This window comes from Thunnus maccoyii, chromosome 3 (assembly GCF_910596095.1).
Source record: "Thunnus maccoyii chromosome 3, fThuMac1.1, whole genome shotgun sequence".
Taxonomy (NCBI): Eukaryota; Metazoa; Chordata; class Actinopteri; order Scombriformes; family Scombridae; genus Thunnus; species Thunnus maccoyii.
In genome coordinates, this window is record NC_056535.1 from 12,901,870 (window position 1) to 12,922,344 (window position 20,475).

The 20,475-nt window shown below is 42.6% G+C and overlaps 2 protein-coding genes across 4 annotated transcripts in view; one reads left to right on the plus strand and one right to left on the minus strand.

Moving 5' to 3' along the window:
* Positions 1-972: 972 nt before the first annotated feature.
* LOC121893964 (dnaJ homolog subfamily C member 11) lies at positions 973-9,415 on the minus strand. The gene is made up of 16 exons (XM_042406199.1): positions 9,200-9,415; positions 8,196-8,325; positions 8,002-8,075; positions 7,777-7,878; positions 7,467-7,595; positions 7,233-7,355; positions 6,966-7,039; positions 6,656-6,845; positions 6,426-6,511; positions 5,589-5,705; positions 5,321-5,476; positions 4,837-4,906; positions 4,621-4,678; positions 3,846-3,988; positions 3,628-3,757; positions 973-3,508 (listed from the first exon to the last, which is right to left on the minus strand). The coding sequence occupies exons 1-16, from the start codon at positions 9,272-9,274 to the stop codon at positions 3,483-3,485; spliced, it is 1,683 nt and encodes a 560-aa protein (XP_042262133.1). The 5' UTR covers positions 9,275-9,415; the 3' UTR covers positions 973-3,482.
* LOC121893963 (calmodulin-binding transcription activator 1-like) overlaps positions 9,077-20,475 on the plus strand; it is a 58,808-nt gene continuing 47,409 nt past the window's right edge. For 2 of the 3 annotated variants that reach the window (XM_042406196.1, XM_042406197.1), the window contains exons 1-2: positions 9,077-9,139; positions 14,918-15,013. In XM_042406196.1, coding sequence (XP_042262130.1) covers positions 9,082-9,139; positions 14,918-15,013 — 154 coding nt within the window. In that variant the 5' untranslated portion in view covers positions 9,077-9,081. Of the gene's footprint in view, positions 9,140-12,747; positions 12,806-14,917; positions 15,014-20,475 lie in introns of those variants that run through there. The other variant, XM_042406198.1, reaches the window with a different exon arrangement.

The window sequence follows — 20,475 nt, forward strand, 5'->3', positions numbered from 1 at the left end:
GAGAACAGTGACATTCTTATTATTTTATTTTATGTTGATATTTTTACGTTATGATGTGTTTTTCAATGTCAATCTTCAGATTTTTTCTTTGTATCTGCCTTTTTTCAGTGACAGTTTTGTTTTACGCTGTCAGTTTTTTTTCAGTGTCACTGTTTTTCAGTTTCAACTTTCTGTCAGCGTTTCGGCGCAGAGAGTATACCTTGCAGTCTGATGATACCCAAGGTAAATGGTAATGATTTTGAGCCAGACTGTTGTAATTTCTGCTCTAGGACTGTTAATATGTCACTTTATTAAGTTTTAATATTTTTTCAGGCGAGAAAGTAATCATATAGATTCCCAAAATATGGTCTGTTTATCCAAATAACGCCTGCTTGTAAATCTGCTGAGACGTTTCAGGGCCACTGGCCAGGTGAGACCAGGTGAGTCCTGCATCGTCATCTCGGGGAGAAAATGATCCGATGAACTGATCTGTGCAGTTCTTTAGTAATTCACCGCTGGCTCCGCAGCATTTTGATATATGATATAATTCCTTTTGGAAGATAAATGTTGGTCTCACAGATGAAATCTAACAATTGTAGCTGCCACATTAGTTTGTCTGAATGTAAAGTGAAGCTTCATGTTTTTATTGGACAGAACAACAGCGCTGCCTCTGGGGCTCTATATGTACAGATATCACCACATTTCAATAAACATAAATGTATTAAAATGAACGATCAGTCTATATTCAATTTTGTTTTATTTTATTAAATGTCCTCCCCAGAACTTGCCAAGTCCTCAACACACCTACCTGACTGTGCTGACAAAATAATCAACTCAAAGCTCCATTAACAGACTTTTTGTCACAAAAAGTATCCTCATTGACAGAGAGATGCAGTAAATTATGTTATTCAGTCTGTGATGTAGCTATAATAAAAATCCAAACTGTTGTATAGCTTAATGAAGTAAAACAAAATTTAATTTGGCAGTGCTGTTGTTCTGTCCAGTAAAAACATGAAGCTTCACTTTACATGCAGACAAACTAATGTGGCAGCTACAATCATGGCTGTGGGAAGCAGGGGGTGCTGGAGGTGCACCCCCCACCCCAAGGTGCAGCACCCCTGCCTCCAGGTGGCTGGCAACCTATAGGCCCATTTGCGTTGTTGCAATGGGCTAATTTATTTCTTTCTGTCGTGTGCGAGCTGGTCTGGCAAAAATAGACCCTGCACGTAGAGAGCGGAGTGGGGAAAAGAAACAGGCGTGAGACGCGTGGCTCATGGACCCAGCTGACACATGGCGGTTAGAATTGTCTCTGGCAGTTTCACAGAGACTGAACGCGACGCGGCCGCTTTCAGTGGACATTACACTCCACCTCTACCGGTCCCTATAGGCTATATTGCTTTTCAAATTATGTCGAGCAGCGCAAGCTTTTAAGATGATTTCTTTATTGTGTGTTGTATTGATGTATGAGTGTTTCTCCAGGGGAAACAGAATTAAACTTTTAGCTTCTGAAATAAAACTTTTTAGACAGCTCTGATGGAGCTCAGAATTTAACAGAAGGACGACTTTGCTCCAAAAGATTTCATTGTATGAATCTGCACTGTGTGTTTAACAGCTGACCTTTTGGATGTGTAGAAGAACACAGAACATGAATTAACATTAGATCCTGACCGATCCTGTTGGCGTGTCTGGTGAATAATCAGCAACCCCCCAACTGAAATCATGTTCCCACGACTACAATTGTTAGATTTCATCAATGAGATCAATATCTATCTTGCAAAAGGAATTTTGCCTGATATGAGACAGAATTGTCCATCTTCAGTCTTACATTGCCTCCACTCTAACCGATTGAATCCCACAGGGGGAGGGGGATTCATTTCAATCACCACTAAACGCTCCAGCTGGTGGTGATGTGGTGGGTGACGTACTGCGAGATGGGCGGTGTTTGGTTTTGGGTCGTCCGTTTTCGACACGGTGGGCAAGTCACAAACTTTCTCATATACACTAAAATATGTTTCTGAAAACATTTGAGGTGAGAAATAGGCAATGCTGTAACAGAATCTTGATTCACATTTGATCAGCACTGCCTAGTTTTACTCCTCCTTGGTTCCATCACACAGCTTGACAAGGCTTGACAACAGCGTTAGTCCCGCCCATACTGCTGACTGACTAATCATTAGTCCACCTGCAGCGCTCACTGGATCGATTGCTTTTTCAACCGAGAAGCCGCTGTTTCATGTCACGATGCTAGACGAATCACTTGGTGGAGTGGGTGGATTCAAAGGTCTAGACTCAGACCTTTTTTCAATGCAAAAATTTAACTGTCACTGTTTTAGCCCCATACTGCTCCAGCAGCAAACATAAACTACGTGAGGGAAAGAATTGACCTACACCCTCTACTGAAAGTCTTCATTCATATCTCAAATTTTGAAAAATGATTACTAATCCACACGAGTAGTTATTCACTGGCTCTGTGCCTGCTACAAGCTATAACTCACTGTATTAAAAATCATTGTCAAGAATTCTGTTTTGGCTGCAATTTCATCAGTAAAGACTGTCGTAAACCAAATCTTAAATGGAAGTTCTGCTTTTATATTGCAATGCAGCCTGAGATGATGATATAAATTCTGAATGAACCTTTTTGCCATTTCTCTCTGTGGTTGGATCACTACCATCACTACCATAGAGCACAACTCTATCGCTTTCCCTCCCTGTGCTATCCTTCCCCACACTCCCACATCCAAACACTCACAGGTTTTGAGCACCATTTTTTGCACCGCCTGACTTTGCACCCCCATGAGCAGCAGACATGTCACTAAAGGCATAATAAATTAGGATGAGACATTTTTTTTACAAGTAAACAAAAACATGAGTTACACAATCAGTCCTCAGTCCTGGCCAGCCTCAGGGATACGAGACTTGATCCTGCATAGTTTTCCTTAAATGTTTGCATGAGTTAGTGAAATGACTGGTATATTATAACATTATTCATTCAAAAGATTCAAAACTACAAGGGTGATGCACAGAAAGGACAAAGACTACAATGATATGGGGCAAAATTACAGCACAGCTCATTTGTTTACACGGCTGCACGCTTGTCAATGTCAAGACACAGGTTTTAATCTATCTGTGCACTTTTAGCTCATCATTGATGGGACTATCAGTCCCTCTGTGTAGTGCATATATAAAACTATGTTCAGGACCAATGTCTGATGTACTGCAGCAGGCATATATTTGAGCAGCTCTGTCAGGTGTAGCAGACAAGAGACACAAATAACACCTTGTAGAAACTCAGAGCTGACTCCTGTATTCTACTTAACCTGGGAGATGGTCCACAGGAGAGGGAGGAGTGGAGGAACAGATTCACTAATACCATGACAGAGGAGGACCAGAGGACAGCAACAGACTTATTTTTGATGTGTCCCCTCTATTCTTGGGTTCTTCTGTTTGCAGAAAGTCTGTTTGTGTCTTCACTTGCCCTCTGGTGCTCCAACAGTGGTGGGCTCCTAGGACTCGGACTCAATTCTGTGAGCTGACAAGACAGAAAAATATTGATTAGAGTTGATGTGTATAGGCTTTAGTCATGTTGTAATTAGTGTGGCTACATGATAATGTAGAGGAGGGTCTTATGTAAAGTGGCTGCATACTAACATTGCTTGGGTATCCGTAGCGCCTCAGTGTCTGCAGAGATGACTTGGTGCATGACACCTCTGAACTGGTACAGTAGTTTTAGACTCTTCTCCTCTCCTACACAGGGGTCATAAAAGCCCGGCAACCCCGCCTGCACACACGGATGCAATTCATAAGCAATGCATGCATGCGGATTTACAAATGCACAATCACACAGGCTAACATGTCAACACACACACCTTAGAAGCCTCAGTGAGGATGAGTTTGGAGTCCTTGACCAGGCACTGTAGAGGCACAGTGACATCAATGACCTTGGCTTTCTCCTGCTTCTGGCTGGTGTCTGACACAAACTTTCCATACCAGGCATTCAGGATGATCAGACCTAGAGAGTAATATACAGTCCAAGCATTATATGCTTTCATCTAAGGTGTTATTGTGTGAATTCCTCCTACTGTATAAACACAAAACACATGTCAGCTATCTCAAGCTGTGGCATAACAACAGTTAAGCTTGATATCATTCAACACTCCTCTCCCTTTAATCCTTGGCCAGAGCATCTGTAAGGTAAACACACCCAGAGGGTGACTCCTCAAATATCCACATGCACCTTTTACATAAATATGGCAGGAAATCTATTAGCACAGTGAAATCACAGTTTTGATTTATGCCAGTGTGTACTCTGGTGTTCTGTGCACAGATTTACAAGTGTAACCTATGTAAACACAGCAGCATGGAGGTGGGCTACATCATCATGACTTGTTTCACAGCACTACTGTAAGATGATGAAAGTCAGACTTCGAAAAACAGAACCCTGAAGCTACAGTGTATTATGCCCTTGACCATGAGAAATGCGTCTGAATTACACATTTGGATTTTTACCAAGTTTTGACTGGCTGCAAACTAAAAAAGGTTTTCAGTTACTCACCCTGGTGTAATGTGTATGTGTGTGTGTGTGTGTGTGTGTATGTGTGTGTGTGTGTGTGTGTGTGTGTGTGTGTGTGTGTGTTCCCTCACCCATCTTGGATTCTTCTGCTTCTATGATTCTCCTCACAGACTCCTGCATCAGCACAACCTACAGAAGGAGCCGAGGGAGAGAGGAGGAGGGGGAGAACGAAATAGAATCGGATAGGAGAGAGGTTTTCAGACGAGATGAGGAGAGCTGAACCACGAAACAATGATCAATGATCCCACACACAATGAGCGACTGTGTGTTTGCATGCAAGCACTCACAGCAGACTCTGCCTCCTGCTTCTTCTTGGCGATGTCTGTGGCTGAGCTCTTCCTCTGCAGCTCTAGATCTCTAAGAAGCACACAGACAGACAAAGCAGACATCAACAATCGCCCACTGGGTTTCACTGTGGAGACTCTCTACGATGACAGCGTAAGCGTCAAAGAAAACCCTCTAGTATTAACAGCACCCACAACTGAAATGCTGCATTTGTCTGCAGTTCATCTTGAATTCATTATCAGATGAAGGACAATCTAATCTTTTGATCATACAGTACATACAAAAATGTTGCAAAAACACAACTGTTAAGAAGAACCTAAACAGTGGGATTTAGTAACTGATAAGAATCCGGACCAAACAGTGATGGATCTTTAACATGACTGAAAACAAGCCTAGCACTAAGATTTTCTACGATTGAGTCCAAGTAAGATTGTTGCTGAGTGTCAGTTTTGAATGGGAAGTTATGAAGGCAGGAGATGTACTGACTGTTCTTTCTGTTGTTGTGTATATGGGATGATGACCAGTCTGTGGATGGCCAGGTAGACCAGCAGGGGTCCCACGGTGGCATAGAAGACAGCACTGGGGAGCAGCTGGTCTGTCAGGTGGACTGGAAACAGGTACGTCTGACTGGCACGTGCCAACCTGCATGGAGACACCAGCCCAAACACACACACACACACACATTAGATAACCCTGCAGTCATACAGGGACCCACAGAAGAATGAGATCATATTTTGGGGTTTGGCCAGCGTACTTGATCTTCAGTGTGACTCCCTGAGGGACGCCGATGCTGACAGTGGCTGACAGGACACTGTGTCGGCTGATCTTCCGCTCTGCTCCATATTCCACCACAGTGCCAAACCAGCCTGTCCTGGAGAGGGAGGGACACAGACATGAACAGACACCATGAAAAGATGGAGGTAGGCAGCTACTGAAAACAATAACATGGGCAGAATGGGACAGAGTAAACAGTACAATTGTATCTATTATCTATACCAAATTCATTTATAAACACTGAAGTGCAGTCTGCAATTTAATGAAACTACTCTTTTCCTGCTCACACATTTAAATGGTTTATACAGTCTTATTTCTTTCTGTGAAATTATTTGCTTGCCATGTTTTGCTTGAGCATGATAAAAACAATGATAATGTTTTTGATCTTGAAATAAAGGTGTTTATGTACTTATTTATTTTGTGATGACAAAATGGCCTGTTGTTGTATTGCGTTCACTAAATGTTTGTTTCCTTGTCATGACAAAAGTATTTTTGAGTGTGACCAGAAACTCAGTTTCTGTGATATGAAATCATGAATCAAGCTGTTCCCTTGTAATCAAGAAAACATTATTTCATGGTGTCGAGATACCAGGAAAAGAGAAAGAAACAGTGTTATATTCATAAAACAGTTTCCTTGCTATTACAGTCAAGTGAAGGTACATTTAAAAAAATACACACACATTTCTTCTCTGGACTTACATATGAGATATCCCATTGGCTATTTAAAACCAACAGGATATCTTTTTTTCTTGCTTGCTTGGTTTAAAGAAAAAAGGGTGCTTCAGTCCTTTAAGATAGCGTTGGCAGTCAGACTTACTTGACAGAGCCTTTAACTTTGGTCTGGTCCTCATCTTGGAACTTGAACTGGTAGCTCATCATTAGGTAGGAGTGAGGCACACCCAGCTGGAAGGGGTGGGGTTGGGAGTAAGAAAATAGAAAACCTCAATCAAACAGCTCTATTTCAGTTACAGTACAAACCATATTTACCATGAGGACAGCAAGTAACTGTGCCTATATGCGTATATGTTTCGGCTTGCATGTGTGTACCTGCAGAGCTAGAGTGAAGTGGGTGCGCTTTGTGTCCCGCACCACGCTGGTGGTCATGGCGCTGTTGGGCCCCCAGCGCCACTGAAGATAACCCATAGTGTTCTGGTCCAAGTGGCGCGCTGTCATCAAAGAGCAGCTTGGGCGTAAACCACGAGGAGAAAACTGCAAACCGCACTGGGCTGTCAAGAAACTGCATAGAGAAATGACAGAAAGGAGATAAATGAGAGAGAATTAAAGGGAAGGAGAACTCTGTTCATATGTTAATAAAGTGTATATTATTGTTTTCTCATATCAGCGAGTTGGGCCTTACCACCGGGGAGTGAGATTGCGAAACACCTTCAACCCAACGAGAGGTCCCAGTATGTCTCCTGCCCCCAACTCCACCTGCACAGAAAGAAGTGATTACAGAGGAGCAAAAATGTGCCAAAATAACTCTAATCTGTATTATCCCGTCCTTACATTTAACACAAAGCATATGTAAAAGTCCCTCTTAAGGTGAATAGACTACATATGTTTATTCCTCTTCAAATAATGTGCTTCATACAGTTTGTTGCATATTGCATGTATGTGTGTATACCTCTCCCCAGCCTTTGGCTGACGTCACCCTGCGAACGGTCATGTTAATGTTGCCCCCTCCGTTCCCGTTGTGTGTAGAGAGTGAGCCAGACAGCACTGCTGTGTCAGAGTTTGTTAAAGGAGCCTGAAGAAAGACAAACAAGAAACAGCCTGATAAAACAGACAATACTACACTACAGTGAAACCTAGTGAGGAAAGCAGGTGGGTTAACGACAAATACTTATGAGTGTTATACCTCTATGGACTGGGAAATGTGCATCTTGTTGATTTCGATATGAGGAAAGCCTCCTCCTGGCATCTCCTCAAAGTCCTCATCATAGCGGTCAAACAGGTCTGTCGCATCCACACCTACACTGATGGTGCCCTGAATAGTGCAAGATTGACAGAATTCATTAAAAAAGACTAAATGTGGAAACTGTCCACAGTCAAAATCTAACTGTGTTAAACAAAGTTTCTGATAATATCAACATATGAGCCCACACAGGAAATACAATGAAGGAAGTAAAATTGACAGAGGAATGTGATGCAGCTGTGACTGAGAAAACCTTGGGGTTAGTTCTTTGCTGCAGTCTCCTCTCTTCTCTTTCTCGCTGCAGCCTTTCATATTCCTCTCGAATTTCTGCTGGCGTTCTTTTTCTTTCCACCACCTACACAGCAATCATTACCATAATGGTTATGAAGATATGTTACTGCATACTGTACAACATATGATGCAGAAGCAAAAACACTCGACTGAGGGGCAAAGAGTTAGTGTTACAAAGAAAACATACCTCCCATCCTTCCACTTCCAGCCCTTTCTTTCCAAAGATGTCATAGATGGCTCTAGAGTGAGCATCACTCAACACTGAGGGGAGAGATTTTCTGTTTACATGGATTTGTTTTTCATGTTTTTGTCCTGTATTTTTTTTATAGCTGCTTGTTTACGGTTTCAGTTCTACTTTCATAGACCTGCGAGCTTACTTACCTTCATACGCCTGGTGCACTTGGTTGAAAAGCTGTTCAGCTTGTCTTTTCAGCTCAGGGTCTCGATGTTTGTCAGGGTGATAGAGCATACACAGCCTCCGATATGACGCTTTTAGCTCATCTAGAGTAGCCTGTGAACAGAGAGAGAATAGGGCTCACTCTTGAGCTGGGCTGCATCCAATGAATATTTTAATCATGGATGAATCCCCCTAATAATTTTACTTGATTCATCTTTTAATTGTTTGGTCTGTTTAAAAAAAAAAAAAAGAAGCCATGGTTCCAGAGCCCATGGTGAGGTCTTCAAATTGTTTATTTATGTCTGATCAGAAGTTCAGCACCCAAATAATTTTAATTTTCTATCACATTAAACAAACTAAATTAAAAATTCTTGACCTTTGAGAGATTTCTGCATTTCATTATTTATTGAAAAATAACGATGAAACGATTTATTGCTTTAATACATAAGCATTTTTGTATGTAAACATAAGCTGCGTGTGTTGCAGATGAATTTTCTGATGATGAACTGTTTCAGCTGTTTTACTGACATAACATTGCTGCATTGAAGGATCTAATATACTTACCGCTTACATCAAACATGGAATTACAAGTGTAAAAACAATGTCATTTCTTGTTAGGCTATGGTGTCTGCCTCATTGACTAACTACTGTAACCTATCCAGTTAAATATCCAGGCATAAGCCCTGCTCAGGCCTCTCAGCTTTATGAGGACTGAGATTTGAGAAGGTGCAGACATGCTATTTCTGCCTTTACCCGCTTCAAAGTGCAAAGCCCGTCTGCATTAATGTAAAGTACATGCTAAAATGTCCTGCTTGTTCGTGTCTCTGCAACACCAGCCGGCCTCAGCGTGTACTCGGGAGGAGGATGCTGATGCAGAAGACCGTCATTGAACCGGGGGATGATGCACCGACTGTCGGCGGCTTCACAGGTCACTCTCTCATTAGCAATACATTCACAAGGTCACTGCACAACACCCTACGAACCGTACCTCTTTCCTGACGTTGAGTAGAGAGTAGTAGTCCTGGTTATTAGACTCAAAATCATCTTCTATGGACGCGGCCATGTTTTGCGTTTGGTCCTGTACTGCGGAAGCTCATTGGTCAGACAAACGGAGGAGCGGAAGTTGATCTGCTGCCCTCTGTTGGTCGTCTTTGAGTTTGAGCTCAGCGCGAAGAAACAGATTTGACGCCTCTAAAACGACAAAATAAATTCAACTGTAAGGTGTGTAATGTACTTTAGAGGTTATTGTATTTGTCAGTGTGTAAGAAAATCAGCGACTGTCCCTTCGTTTCTTTTCTTTCTCGTTGAAAACAGTCGGTATGCTCCTATCTCATCTACCGATGACACTGATTCTCAATTTTGATTGGCTGAAAAAGCACCGGTCATTACGGTAATGAATTAGACCCAGGTAACATGCAGTGACTGAACAACTATCGGTCATTACGGTAATGAAGTAGCCCTAGGATGAATACCTTTCAAGTATAATCAATTAATTATAAAGAATATCATATCAAAATCCAAGTAATTTGTACAATTTTCTTTTAACACTTATCTTACTCTTTTAAATAAACAGCTTTGTTGAAACAAGTATACAACAAGTTTACAGCACTTGTGTATACAACTTGAGTATAAAATCACAAACACACCAGGGGGACTAAAGGTTACAATTATAAAATAGTTTAATCAATATGTTGTAAAGCTTACAATAGTTACATGTTTTAACAGCTTTTTCGTTTGTACATTTAGATATTAAAGAAATGTTCTGTTTGATATGGACAGTCAGCTCTAAAAAGTTTGGCTTTTGCTTAAGAATTTGGATTTGTTAATATAAAATTTGGTCAAAAAAAGTACGCAAATGAATTGAGCTTCCTGTCATATTCAGTGAATCCAAACAATACATTTTTCCAAGGTAATGTAAAGTGAGGGTAGATATAATTTATCTTAGTTATTGTAGTTGTGGTGTGTTTGTCCAGTCACTGCATGTTAATCAATACCTGACAAAAGAAGTAGCTTTACACATACAGAAGTAAAAGTAGCAAAACCACAATGTAAACATACTCGTTTAGCTTACAAGTAAAAGTTTTATTAAATCTTTTACATACTTAGGCCTAAAAGTACATACGTACTATCATCACAATGTACTTAAGTATAAAAAGTAAACATACTCATTATGTAGGATGCCCCCTCTGATATAGGCTATACCAATTGTAGAAAGGCTAAGCAGGCTATTTTTTACTGAAGTACTGTAGCCCACTTAATTACAATTTTGAGGTAGCAGATACTTGTACCTGACTTTATTTCCATGTTATGTCACTTTATTACAAATACAATGCTTCTCTAAAAGTTAAACCACAAAACAATATATAAAGTCATTTAAATTAGCTCCACTTTGACCAGCTACAATATTAAAATGCTGCTCACATATTTTGCATCTGTAATAATAATCCAGTAACAAGAATCCAATAATGAAAATGAATAAATGTATATAACACTGGCAGGAGTGGTTCTGCTGCATGGTGAGTTCTTTTACTTTTGGTACTTTAAGTACATTCTGCTAATAACACTGTTACACTGAAGTCACATTTTGAATGCAGTAATGGAGTATTTTAAAATTATGCTAACTGCTAGTTTTACTGACTGTAAATAAATTTGAATGATAAAATTGCATTATCATACTGATTCATTAACATGTAAGTGGCATGTTAATATTTTAAATACTCAGTACTGCTGATAAAATACATAATTTTTATCATATGTTTTTGATGAAAATTGTAATTGGACAAGTTGGCCTAACAAGTACCTGTCAGATAAATTAATTGGAGTAAGTTAAAAAGTACAGTATTGTGTTGGTAACAACACTTACACAAGCACTGAATATTTGCTGTAGATATTACACTACTCTTAATTGGTTATTTGTCATAAATTAGATACCTGGAAATTGTACTTAAGTGCAGTTGGGTAAATGTACTTTCCACCACCAATACACCACTACTTTAAAACAAAGTATAGTTTAGTATCTTTGTTCATAGCATACAGTATGTAGTTTTTATTTTAAAAAAATAGTATCTGCCAACCTTTATGCTGTGCATATGACATGATAATTGAATTATCAATGTGCATGCAGCATAATTCCATCTATCGGACAAACACACACTGTTTTGAAGGTTTAAGTTAAACCGACCTCATTTTTGGCTACATCTTCTATACTGTATGTTCCTAATTGTCATTCACTCTGCTTCAACTGTGCGGATGCCAAGAACCTTGTGTGCCTCTGTACTCAGATGCTACGCAAAGCATACGTAGTTCAAGACGAGCCATTCAAAACCTCTGTTTTCGGTGAAGCATACCTATGGAGAGGATTGTCTCTGTCAAACACAAGGCTTTGGTGCAAAAGCGATATTCCACCCCGAGGCACAGAGTGACAGTGTGGATTTGAAAAAAGGAGAAAAAAAAGGGTCTCGGTTAAGCCATGAAGGGAAGGGACTATTTAGTGGGGATGCCCTAAAACAGCAGAATTATAAATAGCCTATCAGAGAGAATAGCCTGTTGTCTGCACGTTATAAACTTTACTTCCCGTCGGGATATTATAGCAACGATACAACGACTTCCTGCTAGAGCCAAAAATAGGCAACAACAAGGGCAGGCGGGGAGGGGGTGGTGGTAGGGGGGATTGGGGGGGGGGGTGAAACTTCAGTTCAATAACATGGCTCAAAGGATGCAGGTAGCGAGTGCGCACAGCCTGTGTAGGCGCGTGTGGAGCTGTCCTTTCAGCACCGCGAGCTTTCAGCACCACAGCGAGTGACAGCACCCGCCAGCCCACGCGCGTCTAAAAAGTCTCTTTCAGTCAGGCAGTTCTTTTTTTTCCATCCAAATTCAAGGGGAGCTCATCGTTTATGGCGAGACGCGACCTTACATCGCAGTTTTCTTCAACAGTCCGCTGGGTTTTTGCATGTGAAGAAATACACGACCTGTACGTTGTGTGTGTTTGTGTGTGTGCGTGCGTGCGTGTGTGTGTATGTGTGTGTGAGAAAGAGAAGAAGAAGATGATGATGATGATGATGATGCTGTGGGAGGCTGTCAAGGTGTCCTCGAATACAGACGTCGTTCAGTGACGTGAGAGAGAGAGAGAGAGAGAGAGAGAGAGAGAGAGAGAGAGAGAGAGAGGGAGGGAGGGAGAGAGAGAGAGAGAGTGAGAGAGAGGAAGAGTGCGCGTGAACGTCGGGGGGGTGGGTGGGGGGGGAGGCGGTGTCAACGGGAATAAACGGAGGGATGGAGAGTTCCGCGAGTCACCATCACGGATCCCCGCTGTCAATCATCACCATTTGAACCAATCGCCTCGGTGAACGCGGCAGGCTCGTCCCCCGCACCCCTTCTTCTTCTTCTTCTCAGCCCCGCCCCCCTCCTTGAGCTGTCCTCTCTGTCTGTGCACGCGCGGGGTCCCCCCCCCCCCGCCTCCCCCCTCCCCATCACTACCACCTCCTCCACCACCACTAGGTCGAGTCGAGGAGGAGGAGGAGGAGGAGGAAGAGGAGGAGGAGGAGGAGGGATGAGGCGCGCGGCGGAGGGGAAATGGCTGCCGAAAACAAGCCGGAAGGTAAGAGAGAAATAACGGGGTTTTTTTTATTTGAGGTGGCAGAGTCCTGCTATTTAGGGTTCAGACGAGGCGATGCACGGACGGAGGCATAGAGGAGGAGAGAGATAACTGCGGGGCTTTCCCCTTTTCTTCCAGCCCGTCCGTCCCGAAAACACGGAGGCTGGTGCTGAAGCGGAGCACGGTTAACCGACAGCATATAAATAACGGAAGGAGAGTTGTCCTGTCGGTGGGCTCTGAGTGAGGGTAGTTTTTTACCGTCCGATGCGCGCCAGCGTTTCCCCCTGAGTAGCTGGGTTATGAGTGCTTTTTAAGCGGTTAGCATGAAAAGGGGAGATGGGGATGAGAGGATGAGAGTGGTTCACGCTGAAGGAATTCAGATGCTCCGTGTGTGTGTGTGTGTGTGTGTGTGTGTGTGTGTGTGTGTGTGTGTATGTTTGTGTGTGCACGCGCTTGTGTTTATCTGTCTCTGTCTCTCCTAAACCATAAAATAAACCACTGGATTGTCTAGATTCCCCTTCCTGACAGGCACGCAACCTCCCAGACCAGCTGTGCATTCAGTCACAATCCAGTGTGTGTGTGTGTGTGCGTGTGTGTGTGTGTGTGCGTGTGTGTGTGTGTTTATGTTTGTGTTGATGTGTGGTTATGGTTGCTAAGGCAGTGAAAGTGAGAATCTGGCTGCATTTAGGTTGGAGATGAGGGGGGGTGGGGTGGGGGTGGAGTGTATGTGTGTCAGTTTTAGGTCACATCATGTATGAATCTAGTTAAAAAAAATTTAAGCCCTCAACTAAACTCTTGAAGTCATTCTCATCACACACGGCCGCTATTTAATTCAGACTGTTATTCATTCATTCATGAATTATTTAAGGAATGACCAACATCACCATGGCAATATTATCTCTATCTCAACTCATGGGTTAATGAGATCTTTATTTTTTTCTTCGTGTGTTTGATTTGTTTATAAACACCTCCTGGTTGTTAATGTGTGTTATGTATCACTTTCGTTTTCTTGCCTCTTCAGAGTATTGGTATCACAGACGCCTATCAAGCTGATAAACATTATGGATGAGACACGGTTCCTCAGCAAATTAAGAGTTAAAATGACATACAGCACTGAAAATTTGCTGTTGACATCAGTATTATAATAAGACTATTCTTAATTGATTATTCTGATCCGTCCTCAACAAAATGATATTGAAAACGACAGGGGGATGGACTTTTAACGCTCTCCCCACTAGGGAGCAATGCAGAGCAGGATTTCTCTAAGGGCAAATTTTTGGAGAACTTGAACCACACAAGTTGGATCATACATTTATAAAATACATTTTCAGGACCACAGCACTTAAAGTCAGACACACATACGCGTGCAGGCGAGCAGGCAAGCATGCAGTGTGTAGCCAGAGGCAGAGAGAAGGCCGTGGGTTGAGAGTCCCGTTGCGTGAAAAGACTAGAACTGTAGATGAGACAGAAGGCCCATGGGCAGATCAGTACCACATAAATATAAAACTACCCCCCTGCCCCAAACACGCAAACACACATTCACAGCATGAGGAGATTTTTTTGTCCATTGGCCCTCAGTGTTATGTGTAGAGAGGATGTAATAATTTACGAGCCTCAGCCAAGCTGAATGAAAGCCAAACGAATCGCGGCGACTGAGGCAGGAGACAGCCATCCACTCTTTCCATCCCCTGGCAGATGTGCGTGACTCTGATCAGCAGAGTACACCAGTGGGCATGAGAACAACATCCACCATATAGCCTGGAAGACCATCTCCCTCTGCACTGGTTGGTCTACTTTGTATCATAGCAACAGTGGTCAGGGAAACAGAGAAATGATGAGAGAGAAGAGAAACTAAAGCCGGGTACAAGTTAGTCACACACACGGAGGCAGTGTATCTACTGTGGCCAATCGATCAGGGGACACAATGGATGCAAGTTAGTGGATCAGAAAATGGATCAGCCCACATGCATATCACTTGGAGTTTTGTCTCTGGGCTTAAGAGGAGGAAGAATGAGGTGAGGTGTACAACTGCCAAGGAAACCAGAGTCTGGAGCGTCTGCTAAATATGTCTCTGTCTTTGTCTCTTTCCCCCTTCTCCTTTTTATCTCTTTGTAGGACTGAAGAAGATAAGAAATCCAGAGCGAATGGTCAGGATTGCTGTTGGTTACACAGGACACACCCCTCCCAAGAGTGACGACACTGACGCCAACAGTAAGAGCCACACAAATGCTTCTCACACTGTTTGTGCGTGCATGTGCGCATTGTGTGTGTGTGTGTGTGTGTGTGTGTGTGTGTGTGTGCGTGCATGAGGGTGTTTAAGTGTGGCGCGCACATTTTGTCTGTAGCACAGGGTGACTCTGGGAGCAAGTATAAAAGCCTTCTGGCAGAATGATGTGATGCGGGAACTGAGGTCTCCTTCTCATCTGCTCTGTTACAGATCACACTTACACATACGTACACACGCAACACACACACACAAAACAAACACACACTCTATCTCTGTATCTCTCTGCTGAGACGTCATTCCAATTCAGCTCTGTAACACATCATGTTTATTCATGCATGCCGGTACAGTATTAGCACACACACACACACACACACACACACACACACACACACACACACACACACACACACTCAACTGCACATAGCCATAGAAAGTCACAGAGAAGGCAGCGCTTATTTTGGCTATCAGTAGTTTATTGTCATACCTAATCTGTACACATGGCATTATGTATCTCTAATCCTCAATGGGCCTGGTTAAACTAGAAGTGAGATGGAGTGTGTAATCTGGGGTCGTCGCACGGTTATGTATTTGTGTGAGTGTGTGCCAGGCTGTGTGTGGATCGCCGTGGTGTGTTAGAGGGACTATAAAGACAATGATTGCTTTGATTGGTTATTGATTTCAGAGGACATGACGCAGATGCATGTGTGTGCCCCTCTGCCTGTGTGTGTGTGTGTGTGTGTGTGTTAGGGGGACACTTTGGAGGAAAATAAACAGATGTGAGGAGGAGCAGACAGACAGGGTGCTTTGTGAGGTTGTGGTGGGGGTTATGGGTATGGGAGGGGGGAGGTATGTTGAAACGCCCCCCCCAACCACAACACACACGCACATACACACCCCCGCCGCATCCCCTTTTTCATCTCAAAATGGCCCCATAGTTGCACCAGACCCCTCTTAGTTTGTCAAAAGGGGAGAGAGGAAACAAGACAGTCACAAATAAAGACTTAGGAAATCTGAAAAGCAGAGTAGAATAGAATAGAACAGAGAGTTCTGTTTGGGATGGCTGTTTAATATGAGCTGAGACTTCCCGGGCCTATCCCTGTCTCCTATCTGTTCTCACGTCCCAGCTGGAGGATTACTGGAGGAAAAGTTTATCAGCAGAATGATAAAATTAGCATGCACGCCCATCTCTCTATCCCTCCCCCCCTCCTCCCCTCCGCCCCCTGCTCTCCCTCTTTCTCTAGTCTCTCCCTCCCTCCTCCTGCACTCTCGCTCATCCCGTGCTATGCTCACCCCTTTCTTCTCCCTGCCCTGGCTCTTCTCCCTCCTGCCCTCCCACCCTCCTCCTTCCCTCCCTCCCTCCCTCTCTTCCCTCCCTCCCTCCCTCCCTCTATCTAGCTGCTGTGCAATGAGCCTTTCTTTCTGTCACATTAATTTCATCCCGAAAAGGGGGGAAAATGTGAAAATTTCCCCTGACGCCTCCTAATATCAGTAGGGGGAAGAGTTAAGAGTTGCATTTGGAGCGTTTTTCTTTCTCTTTACTGAGGAGAGTTTTATAATTAACTGACAGCCATCTCACAAGGGCATTGGCTTGTTTCTGTGTTAAATATGGAGATGACAGTTTTATGAGGTAAAATATTCATCAGTCGCAGGCCGCTCTTCTCTGTGATTCCAGTCTAAATTATGGCATTTGATAGGCTACTAAAGCAATGTTTCACTTTGGTCGAACATTTTCACTTTTTAGCACGCATACCTCTGTATGACTTAATGAGCCATCAGTTTCACATTAGCATTCAAGCTTTGTCACTTTGGATTCTTTTTACTAGATTTGAAAGTGAGTGAGTGATCCATGTACAGTTATTGTGGCTCACTGCTTAAGGACTTACATGAATGTAATGCAGGAATTGAAATTATTTTATTATTTAAAATACAAATATAAATGTGAATCACGCTGTATTTCTATATTTAGATGTTTTTTCCCCTGTCTCCCAGGATGGTTCATTTTCCTGGGTAGCCAGAAACTAAAGAGAAGTTTTTGCCCCGTGTCACACCACAATACAGCTCCACTGAGAGTCATTTTGAACAGATGGAAAAGAGGATTGTGACAGCACACAGGCTGAATTTTTTAAAACAGAGATGCATTTTCTGTTTCGGGGTTGTTAGAAATACAAGATACAACTCTTTGGGTTGTAAAAGCTCACAAGCATTCAACAAATCTGCAAAGTTGGTCCTCCATTCCTCGTCAGCAGGGAGAATAAATGAGAGAATAGGTTAAGATGATGTTCATGTCCATGAAGGTGTGCTTTGAAAGGGATTTCAGTACCAAGGTCACTGGTTAAAAAAAAAAAAAAAAAAGAGTCACTCTGGGACAAATACTGTGATGTGTGTTCTTTGATCGCCGAGCACTGTGAGCATATGTGTGTGTGTGTGTGTGTGTGTGTGTGTGTGTGCGTGTCTGTTTGCATGTATGAGCGTGCATGCGTGTGGGTGCGGGTGTTTGCGTGTGTGCCGACGCATGTGCAACGGGCTTGTTTGATGTGGTGGTTCTGGTACATTTCAAAGGCGAGGCTCTGATGAGAATTCTTCAGAACAGCAGGGGGAGGGGAGGGGGTTATAGCCAGGAGGGGTGGGGTTTAAACGCTGATTGGCATTCATAGCAGAGACGCTGGAGTGCTGCTAAAAAAGAAATTAGGCTTTAACTAAGCTGCACCATTCAGCTGTTTAACTAAGCTGCTGCACCGTTCAGCTGTTTGAAATTCTGTCTTCTCAGGCCTTCTATTAATAAATGCATAATTGATTAGGGGGAGCATACGTGCCTGAACACACTTCCTACTGACACAAACACACACATGCTCAGACACCTACATACTCACATGAGCACACACACACATAGACCCCACTCCCGTCCTGCTACAGTACTTTTCTCTCATCTTGTATTTGTGTTACCTTGTTCCATCTCTTGTCCTTGCAAAAGTCTCACTTTCTAATTCTTCTCTCTCTCTCTCTCGGAAGTTTCTTTTTTTTTTTCTTCATTAACTGTCTCTAGCTCGTTGTCTCCCTGCCTCTCTCCGTCTCCCGCTCTGACCCTCCCACCCCACCTATTGCTCTTTTTCTCTCGCTCTGTCGTCTGCCCTCAGGTAGAGTATAATTCCTATCTTCCCAGGGGAGTCATGAATGGACGCCCTCTACTCAAATGCTTATCAATAACCTTTGAGTGCTTGCTCTCTTTGACTTCTGAGCAGCACACCCGTTGGGCACGCACTCACAAACAGGCACGCACACACGCACACACACACACACCAGGGGCTCTATCTTTGTGTGGACGCTTTGCGCCGGGGAAATGGTATTTTCCTGAGGCGCAGTGGGATTTTTTTTCCCTCACCTGCGTCTATTCAGTATTTTGGTGATTCTCCATGCGCCGCAGTGAGAGGAGAGGCACAGAGGGGGCAAAGCCACCATGTTTTGGTTGTGGTGCACTCTTATTGATCTCTACAAAAGTACAAAAACCCCTATTATTCATGTTTTGCTTGTCTGTTTCACTTTTGATATATATTCTTCTGCCAGTAGCCCATATTACAACGATTTTTCAAATTTAAGGCTGGCAACATTCCCTATTTTTGTTATTATCAATATATCCCACGAGAAGACCAAAACCAACAATGTGTTAGACTCTCTCTCAATACTTTCTGACTTTACTGCCCTGTCTTTGACACTCATCAACAATCCATTGGTTCCTATTGAAGATGTAAATCCAAGTCATACAATAAATATATATCGGTTTAAAAAAAGAGAAAGTAAATTCCTAAAACAAGCAAATGTTATTCAAACAGAAACAAAAGTACATATAACTATTTTTAGCCACAGATTTGATGTGTAGGTGAGTCATTTACAACAGCAGGATGGTGTATATGGGATCAACTCAAAATAATTTACAGCGCCCATGTTCACTTTAATGAAGAAACATGTCACCAAGTGCAGTAATGTGTTTTCATAGTTTTTGACAGCAAGTAGAGGTCAAGGCGTAGCTACGGCGATGGAACCCTATAACGCTTAACTGTTATACAGCTTAAGCTATATCAGGCTTTGGCAATACATGCAATACTTGTAAGTAGCGTCATTTCATTGCTGGCTCTGTTCTTTTTATGGGATTTGTTGATAAGGCAATATTACCAAGAAGGTGAGGGCTAACTGATTTTTTACAGTTACCTCACCTGTGTGTTGGTGTGTGAATCATTCCAAATAAAACTGTTCATCATTACACACTGAAAACATGGTGCTCTAAGGATTTTCAATATGTCCAGAAACATGAATTCAACTTCAAATTAAATATCATCTGCTTGTTGCGGCATTTCAGCTGCTGTAAATTTGTGACCCTCCAGCCCCTAAACAAGAGTGTTCGTTTCCTCTCTGGAGGAGTTAGTCTGGAGTCTCTGCTCCATTACTAAACTGTCTGTATAACACTGTGGGGAGAGCATTGCTTTTAAAGGGGATAAGAGATGCCCATGTGATTGACTACAATCGCTACCAACCCCAAATGCACAGATAATGTATGATAATGGATTCTAACTAATCCAAATCTGTTTCTTTGTGGGCCTCAGGTGTGCTGTGCACCTCCACCTACTGTTCAAAATTAAGTCTGCTGCCACTCCCTCTGTGCACTTAACTATTCTTTGTACCATGCACCTTGATTGATAAAATTAGCAACCATACAGTTGTCTACCTCACTCCATGTCACCCATAAATCAAAAACATATAATAAGATGGGTTTACATTAAGATGCCCTGGAAATATTTGATTTAGTTGGTGTGCAATGTGATTGTTTTCTCTTGTTTCTTTAATTAGGTTTAACATGCTTACTGGGACATAAAAGATATCAGCCACAGACATCTTTTTTCACTAATTTGCCAACAATTATTTGCTGTATTTCTGATCAATCTAAAATAACCAGAAAATTATCAAAGATCATTTTCTTTTAACAAAATGATTAAAGCCTCTGATGTCCTTCAGAAGCCTTAACAAATTCACATGCTTGAAGGACCATTTTGCCTCTGGGTAGCCAGGGGGCGTGCTCTAGGTGCCTCTCAAAAACAAAACTTTCTTGTTCACTTTGCTTGTACTGCAAACTACCTAAGTTTCCAACAACTAAAATGGCATCACAAAATATGGGTGCAGAGGATGTTATGGAGGAGGATACATTTTACAGTGTTTTGGCTGACTCGGATATTCAGCCGTATTTATTCGAGCCAGAGTATACGGCCGAAGGAATGCAGCGTAGAGAAGCCGAGGCTGCGGCTGCATTTGGGGGTTGGGCATCAGAAGCTCGTGCACAATGCATCCTGATACATATAGGCACTCCGCGAGCAGGAAAACTCAGCTTTCTCAGTCAATATAGTGCACGCTGAGCAATTTATTGCTTCAAATTGACTCCATTTACCATCAAAACTGATTG

Coding starts and splice junctions, on each gene's coding strand:
- LOC121893964 (XM_042406199.1), bottom strand. CDS start 9,274: ATGGCCGCGTCCATAGAAGATGATTTTGAGTCTAATAACCAGGACTAC. Junction 8,326..9,199: donor TACTCAACGTCAGGAAAGAG/GTACGGTTCGTA, acceptor CTCTGTTCACAG/GCTACTCTAGATGAGCTAAA. Junction 3,758..3,845: donor TCCTCACTGAGGCTTCTAAG/GTGTGTGTGTTG, acceptor CCGTGTGTGCAG/GCGGGGTTGCCGGGCTTTTA.